At 37.3% G+C, this 8,984-nt stretch overlaps 1 protein-coding gene and 1 long non-coding RNA gene across 2 annotated transcripts in view; one reads left to right on the top strand and one right to left on the bottom strand.

The window, feature by feature from the left end:
* Nucleotides 1–453: 453 nt before the first annotated feature.
* Nucleotides 454–4,085, bottom strand: LOC149136834 (uncharacterized). Its single transcript, XM_089349934.1, has one exon. It carries the CDS (start codon nucleotides 3,494–3,496, stop codon nucleotides 539–541), a length of 2,958 nt encoding a protein of 985 aa, XP_089206060.1. The 5' UTR covers nucleotides 3,497–4,085; the 3' UTR covers nucleotides 454–538.
* A 51-nt stretch (nucleotides 4,086–4,136) lies between these two features.
* LOC106881142 (uncharacterized) overlaps nucleotides 4,137–8,984 on the top strand; it is a 9,886-nt gene continuing 5,038 nt past the window's right edge. The window contains exon 1 of the long non-coding RNA XR_001410819.2: nucleotides 4,137–4,554. This is a non-coding gene — a long non-coding RNA (uncharacterized LOC106881142). The remainder of the gene's footprint in view (nucleotides 4,555–8,984) is intronic.

Raw genomic sequence — 8,984 nt, 5'->3', positions numbered from 1 at the left:
GATAGACCAATGTTTTGCGAATGAGTTTGGTAAACGGAAACTGTATGGAGGCCAGTTGTATCTATATATATATATATATATATATATATATATATATATATATATATATATATATATGTGTGTGTGTGTGTGTGTGTGTGTGTGTGTGTGTGTGTGTGTGCGTCTATGTATTTCTGTGCGCATGTGCATGTGTTTTTGTGTCTTTATGTGTCTCCTCGCTGATTGACAACTAGTGTTGGTTTGTATACGTCCTCGTAACTTAGCAGCGGCTCGGCAAAAGTAACCGATAGAATAATGCACTAGATTTTAAAATCCCCATGTACTGGGTTCGATTTGTTCATATTGCCACCCAGTACGACCGCAGTGTAGTCACATGACTAAAACTAGTGAAAGGTAAGAAAAAAAATTATTTTTCATATGTTGCACGCTTAAAAGAATTGAAACTAACAGACATTTACAATCAAACCAAATATATTTATTGTTTGCTCAGACTTGGAGATCCATTTGTGGCTTTACACGAGTGCAATACTTTCTCACCTTACTCGTATATATAAATTGTTTTTACAGGATGCGTTACCGGTGTAGGGATATGTACGCAGCCAGGTCTACACACAGATGGACAAGAAGTATTTATAATTCGAGTGGAGGTGCATGGTGTCATTGTTGTTTCCATAATGTCATAAGAACTAACTGACTTACCAGTACAATCTGCGAACTCTAATCTGCATAATGGTGTGTCAATTTCCTCTGAGATCTCAATATTAAAGTTTTGTAGGCAACAGTAGTGGGTGAGTCCAGTGATTGTTATAAATATATCAAATTCATCGTCACTGTCACAAACCACAGTTGATGACTGAGAGTCCTCACATAGTTCAAATGTTGTTGTTGGCGGTGGAGTGAAGTCTTCTATTACCTGTATTACCTTCGGAAGAGCTACTTCTGTCACCTGATCAATACACACGGACAGAGGAGGCTCTTCAACGACCTGAGCTATACATACTGGCTGAGCAGGCTCCTCCGTAACCTCAGCCACATACACGCATGGCTCAGCAGCTTCTGTGACCTCAGTTATGTATACCGGTGGCGCAGGTACTTCTGTTATTTCCGCTGTAAATACTGGAGGAGCAGGCTCTGGTACGGCTTCAAGTATAAATTCTGGTGGAGAAGGTTCCTGTACGGCTTCAAGTATTATTTCTGGTTGGACGGGTTCTTGTACGGCTTCAAGTATTATTTCTGGTGGAGAAGGTTCTTGTACAGCTTCAAGTATTATTTCTGGTGGGGCGAGTTCTTCCATTGTTTCGGCAAAAACTTCAGTTCGGACAATTTCTTCTACGATCTCAGGTACAGATTCTGGTGGAGCAGTTTCTTCTACGGCCTCAGGTACAGATTCTGGTAGAATGGTCTTTTCATCCTCCTCAATTACACATACAGGCAAAACCAGCTCTTTCCGGAGGCGGGGTACAACTTCTGGCTCTTCAACGACCTCAGGTGTAATTTCTTCAATGGTGGGCTCTTCCACAATCTCAGGAATAATTTCTGGTTGAGAGATCTCTTCAACGACCTCAGGTGTAATTTCTTCAATGGTGGGCTCTTCCACAATCTCAGGAATAATTTCTGGTTGAGAGATCTCTTCAACGACCTCAGGTGTAATTTCTTCAATGATGGGCTCTTCCACTGTCTCAGGAATAATTTCTGGTGAAGCTGGCACTTCAACAACCTCAAATATTTCTGGTGGGGCAGGCTCTTCTGTTTCAGGAATAATTTCGGGCTCTTCAACGGACTCAGTTGTAATTTCTTCTACTGTTTCAGGAATGATTTCTAGTGGTGGCACTTCTTTAACCACTTCAGCTACAATGTCTAGTAGAGTGGGCTCTTCGATAAGCTCAGCTACGAACACTTCCGGAGCGGGCTCTTCAACCGTCTCAGTTAAAACTATTTCCGCAGCGGGCTCTTCTGTGATCTCAGTTAAAACTATTTCCGCAGCGGGCTCTTCTGTGATCTCAGTTAAAACTATTTCCGCAGCGGGCTCTTCAACCGTCTCAGTTAAAACTATTTCCGCAACGGGCTCTTCTGTGATCTCAGTTAAAACTATTTCTGAAGCAGGCTCTTCTGTGATCTCAGTTAAAACTATTTCCGAAGCGGGCTCTTCTGTGATCTCAGTTAAAACTATTTCTGAAGCAGGCTCTTCTACTGTCTCACTCATAAATGTTTCCGAAGAAGGTTCTTCTGAGACTTCAAGTACAAGTATTTCTGGAGAAGGCTCTTGGACCTGAATTGCGCATACTAGAGCAGGTTTTTCTGTAATTTCAATGGTCTCTTCTAGGTGTATAGGTTCTTCTATGACTTTCTCTGTATACGCTGGAGGAGTAGGTTTTATATCAACTTCATAGAGTTCTGTTTGTGATAGAGCTGGAGATGACTTGGGTGTAGGCGGATATGATAGTTTGTCATCTTCCGCAGTCGGTGTTGGTTGACGTGATTCCTGCTGGTCCTCTGACGTTAGAGATTTAGACTCTTCTAAAGTATCCTTTTGTAGTACCAGTTGCAAATCAATTCTTTCTTTTTCAGAATCACTTATTGCTTCAGTCTCTTCACTTTCTGGCTCCAGTTCATCTGTGAGCTCTATTATTTCCAATGGAGGTTCGTCCGTCGTATCCTTTACACTTGCCAATGCAACAGTCTCATCTGGCATTTCAACAATCTGTGGTGATATATCAGAACTTTTTTCTAATTGTTGTTGTTCAAAGTCTGCAGTGACTTCAACTATTATGGGTGATTTAATTTTATCGTCTTCTGTTTCAGTCTCATCCTCTTTTGCCTTAACATCTTTACTTGCAGCTTCCATTTGTGTTTTGTCAGTATAAGTATCTTTTTCTTGCAGAACAGCGGTCTTAGTATCCTCGAGTTTTTCCGTGCCTGGATCGATATATCTCATAATCTCACCGGTAAATATTGTATGGCATTTGTGCCTGCATGTTGTAAATGTCAGGTTTGCATCAGCTCCTATATCTGATATCGATTCTGGTTCGCAACAGTCCGGAATAGACATTGACAGACAACTATTTTCCATGCAGTCTGACAAGCATAGAGGTTCACAACAGTCACATGTTACGTCCGAAAATGTCAGCGACCTACAACAATCTCTTCCACACATCGAATATTTTTGTCGTTCACATGTTTTCCCCATCAGCCGATAAATTGTCACAGGGCCAGGGGTGTTTCTTATTATTTCAGAAGTTGTCATTGGATCGGCATTTTTCCCCGCGATCTCTGAAAGTGTCAGCGGTCTACCGACGTGTTCTATAATTTCTGAAACTGTGTGTGGTTCACAAACAACTCCCAAAGCATTCGAAACCCTCATACATTCAGGTATGTTTGTCGCAGAATCTCCTTGTTGCCTACATCGTTGTTCTGCGGTCGAAGCGATTCGCTGTCGACTCTCCTCTTCCGAGTCCTCGGAGAGTGTTTGCGGTGAGTGATTGCCTCTCCTCTTCATTATTTTAGTTAAATAGCTCTTATTAAACAATCCAGTAATCTCAGAAGTCCCGTAATGTAATTTAGTTATTTGTGGGGCTAGAACAAAATTTTATTCCTTTCTAACTGCTCACTATACGACTGAGACCATGTCATTTGTTTTCTCTGAATTATATTATGCAAAAGCCGAGTTTGGTTTGCTTGTTTTTTGTTGTGTTTTTTGTATTTTTTTTTAACTAGATTGATAAAACATCTTCGAGTTTTCTTTCCTTGTCAACAAAGCGAAAATATTAAAGAAACAAACGAAAGATTGTACGTACAGTTAACTATACCAACGTAACGAAATTCAGAAAGCACAAATTCTATTTACCTTTAACACTTGTATTCTTCGATCAGTTTTGATACGTTTAAATTTCTACAGATAATATAAATCCGTTTATATGACCAAGTATCTATATTATTATAGCTAACTCACAAAAGAAAGTCAGTATTATTAATGCTACACATGTTTGTTTTTCTTTTTATATATATGGTATACATATATAAAAGACATTTGAACTGATTTCATACCGGCTTTGTAGCGTCTGCGTAGTGATACGTAGTGTAGACATCAGCCTCACACCACAACCAGAATTGACCAATATAACACCGAAGAGGTAACAGTTCTGTTCTGTAACAGCGATTACCATTCCTCTTCTTAAACTACATTCTGACTGTTTATTCTGTATATATATGTATTATATATTTATTTACACACACACACACATATATATTATCCGAATACACATTTTATAAGCGAAATTTAATGAGTGCGGCAAATTCCTAACTTGTTATTACGAATCTTACATGCAAAATATTAATCAAACGTAAAGAAAAAAAAAGTCTGTGACTATTTATATTTTATTGCTTCTGATAGTTTTGAGGACGGTGGAACTAAAATGGTGCTGGTGTTCCATTTCTTGTGTTTCTCGCTTTTAAAAAGAAAGATATTATCAAGTCTTCATGCCGTTACTATTAATGGCGTTTCTGAAGAAAATGAAATCACCTTCTTTTCTGTCTTTGCTGTTAAGAAGTTATTTAGTAAGTATAAAATGATAAAACACTAGAATATTATTTTCTCTCATTTTTTTTTTTTCAGAATTTTTTTTGGGCTTATTCTTTCTCTCAATTTTTTTTCTTTTCATTTGTTTCAGTCATTTGACTGCGGCCATACTGGGGCTTCGCTTTGAATGGTTTAGTCGAACATGGTTTAGTCCTCGGTACTTTTTCCTTTTTAAAATCTAGTACTTATTCTCTTCGGCAGAGGTAAAGAATACGCACAGAACCCGTTTTCGGCGTAACCCTAATCCTAACTCTAACCCTAAACGTAACCCTAACCCTTAAATCTAACCTTGACCCTAACCCTAAGCGACGTAAACGGGTGGTGTGCATATTCTTTACCTCCGCCAGACTTTAGAATGGATTAGGTAGACGGAAACTGAAAGAAGCCCGTCGTAAATAGATAGATAGACAGACAGATAGATAGTCAGACAGATAGACAGACAGACAGATAGACAGACAGACAGATAGACAGACAGACAGATAGAAAGATAAAGCTTACTTGGAAGAGGATGCGTGACGTTCAATCATATAATAATATAAATAATATATATATATGTATATACATATACGTATGTATATATGTATATATATATATATATATATATATATATATATATATATATATATATATATATATATATATATACATACGTATATGTATATACATACGTATATGTATACATCTCCATTAGAGAGCTATTTCTTTCAGTTGTATACTTCCTTAGTTCAAATCCCACCGATGTCGATTTTTACCGTCCATCCTTTCAGTGTCGATAAAATAAACTACCTGTTAAATACTGGGGTCGTTTTAAACAACTGGTCCTTTCTCCCATCACAATGCTAGAAGCAAAGCCTTGTGGATTAGCAGAATTGTTAGAGCGTCGGACAAAATATCTTGTAATATTTCTTTCGGTTCCTCACGTTTTAAGTTCAAATCACGACGAGGTGAACTCTATTTTACATCTTTCGGTTAATTAAGGACCAGTTGCTCTACTGGGGTCGATCTAATCGACTGGCTCCCTCTCCAAAAATTTCGGTCCCTGTACCTAGAGTAGAAAAGAATCGTTAGAAGGTGGTGAGTTGGCACGCTCCGCGAAATGCTTAGCGTATTTCATCTGAGTGGCTGTGTGGTAAGAAGCTTGCTTCCCAACCACATGGTTCCGGGTTCAGTCCCACTGCGTGGCACCTTGGGCAAGTGTCTTCTACTATAGCCTCGGGCCGACCAAAGCCTTGTGAGTGGATTTGGTAGACGGAAACTAGAAGAAGCTCGTCGTATATGTGTGTGTGTGTGTGTGTTTATGTTTGTATGTGTGTCTGTGTTTGTACCCCCACCGTCGCTTGACAACCGATGTCGGTGTGTTTACGTCCCCGTAACTTAGCGGTTCGGAAAAAGAGGGCCAATAGAATAAGTACTAGGCTTACAAAGAATAAGTCCTGGGGTCGATTTGTTCGACTAAAGGCGGTGCTCCAGCATGGCCGCATCAAATAACTGAAACAAGTAAAAGAACAAAACAAAAGAAAGTTAAATATTGAGATCGATGTAATCGATTATTCCTTTCTCCATAGGTTTTAGGCCTTCTACACGTACTTGAAAGAATTATTAAGCTCTATAGGTTTTGGCCTTTCTTTCTTTCTTTCTTTCTTTTTTTGCTGCAGTGGTAATATGGCTGGGTTGGTTGTAATATCGTCGTTGATAGATTGATTGATAGACTGACAGATAGACAGACAAACAAGCAGACAGACGGAGAGACAGACTCACTAATAGGCAGAGAGACAGACAGAGAAGTAAACATAACGACAGACAGACGGAAAGACAGAGGCAAATAGATAAATAGATTGACAGAAAACCCAATAGATTGATAGATAAAAACATAGAGAGATAGATAAAAAGGTAGATAAATAGATAGATAGATAGATAGATAGATAGATAGATAGATAGATAGATAGATAGATAGATAGATAGATAAGCAGACAGGGTGATTCACAGACAGACATAGACAAACAGGTAGAGAGGTAGACGTGCAGAGATGTAGACAGACAGACAAATAGATAGATAGATAGATAGATAGATAGATAGATAGATAGATAGATAAGTGATGCATAGAAAGTTTAAAACGGACGAATTTACAGACAAATAGACTGAAAGACAGACAGACACTTGATGGCCACTTTCGTTTCAGAAATATTCTTCATTTCTGCTTTAACGAACAAACACTCGCTACAAACACTCCCCGAAGTCATTCAAAGCTTTAACAACTAGCAAAGAAAACCGTGGTGTGGATAACTGCTAGCATGGCTGTAGGCAACGATAGCTGTAAAAGTTTGCAGGTATTAAGCTGATCGGAACTGTAGAGTTTATAGACGTTGAGAAGATGGTTTGGTCTGAGAATGGTCTGGGATGGAAGTATCGGGGGTGGTAGAATATAGTTAATCTCTTACTTTCGCCAAAATTACTGAAGCATCAAAAAAGTGAAAATTTGCTTCGATTTAAACTCGTGATTCTTACAAATAGCTCGATGTTAACGAACCATCGAACAAAGTCTTCCTGTGTGAGTATATATATATATATATATATATATATATATATATATATATATATATATATATATATATATATATATATATATATATATATATACATATATATATATATATATATATATATATATATATGTGTGTGTGTGTATTTGTGTGTGCATGTATATATATATATGTGTGTGTGTGTGTGTGTGTGTGTGTGTGTGTGTGTGTGTGTGTGTGTGTGTGTGTGCGGGTGCTTGTGGATTTGTACGTGCGCGTTTTTCTCTGAGCGTTTGTATCAGTGTATAAGTGTGTGAGTGAGCGTACAGCTGAATGTGAGAATGTGTTTATATATATATATATATATATATATATATATATATATATATATATATATATATATATATATATATATATATATATATATATACATGTGTGTGTATGTGTGTGTATCCATGGGTGTGCACGGACTCACACACATACACATATATACATACACACATATATATGTATATGTATATATGTGTATGTATATATATATATATATATATATATATATATATATATATACACACATATATATATATATATATATATATATATGTATGTGTGTGTGTGTGTGTGTGTGTGTGTGTGTGTGCGTGTGTATTACACATATGCATACATATATTCGTTCACAAATGCTTATGTGTATATATATATATATATATATATATATATATATATATATATATACACACACATACATACAGACACAGAGATAGAGAGGGGGATGGAGGTATGTGAATGTGTGTGTGTGTGTATGTATGTGTGCAATTTTAATTACATGCATTTCGTGCACAGACACATATATACACGCACGCGTGTGTGAATGTGTCTGCATTTGTATATACGAATATGATTTTGTGTGTGAATTCAATTGTACGCGTATGTGAATGGCTTTAAAATACACATTTACATTTTTGTAAATATACATGTGTATGTATATACGTATGTATATATTCATATATGTATGCATATATGTATGTATAAGTACGTATGTATTCATATATGTATGTATATATGTGTATATGTACGTATGTATATATGTGTGCGTCAAGGTTTGTATCTTAAGTTGCTCGGGTGTCCATGTGGACACCAGATTGAACGGTCTTAATGTGTCCAGAAAGAGGCGAAGACGGAGGAGAGGTGGAGGGATAGGAAGAGGAGATACTGTAGTAGAAGAGAAGGGTGGTGTGTGTGTGTGCGTGTGAGTGTGTGTGTATGTGTGTATGTGAATCTGAATGGTTAGTTATTGGTGCGAAGTTAGTCAGTGATGGAATAAGAGCGGATGTTCTAAATTGAAGAGATAGACCGATAGCTAGCTAGATAAACAGAGGGAGAGAGATAGATAAGTAGATAGATAGATAGATAGATAGATAGATAGATAGATAGATAGATAGATAGATAGGTAGCGCCACTGCTGGAGCATTTGATTGATATGTTTAATTGATTTAATCGAATCCAGTCGTTAATTAAAGTCTTATGTGTTTTCAATTAATCTTTTACTCTTTTACTCTTCCAATTGTTTCAGTCATTTGATTGCGGCCATACTGGAGTACGCCTTAAAGGGTTTTAATCAAATAAATCGACCCCAGTACTTTTTTTTTGTAAGCCTAGTACTTATTCTAAATCATAATGAACTGATCGTCCTGTATTTTCTTTTATCCAAAGCCAGGAACATTTCCGCACCCCTTCGTACATGACTTAGTGAGTCAAATTGATTATTAAAGACTCCCAAGAAATATGCTGTGTTCACTCAACCGTAGCAGTAATATAGAGGCTACATATATTATATCATACCTTGATGCTGTTTGGACTGAGATCCCCGTTGAGAGGCCTCTGATATT

This window comes from Octopus bimaculoides, chromosome 3 (assembly GCF_046866305.1).
Source record: "Octopus bimaculoides isolate indiv1 chromosome 3, ASM4686630v1, whole genome shotgun sequence".
Lineage (NCBI taxonomy): Eukaryota > Metazoa > Mollusca > Cephalopoda > Octopoda > Octopodidae > Octopus > Octopus bimaculoides.
This window is presented reverse-complemented; position numbering and strand designations above follow the sequence as displayed.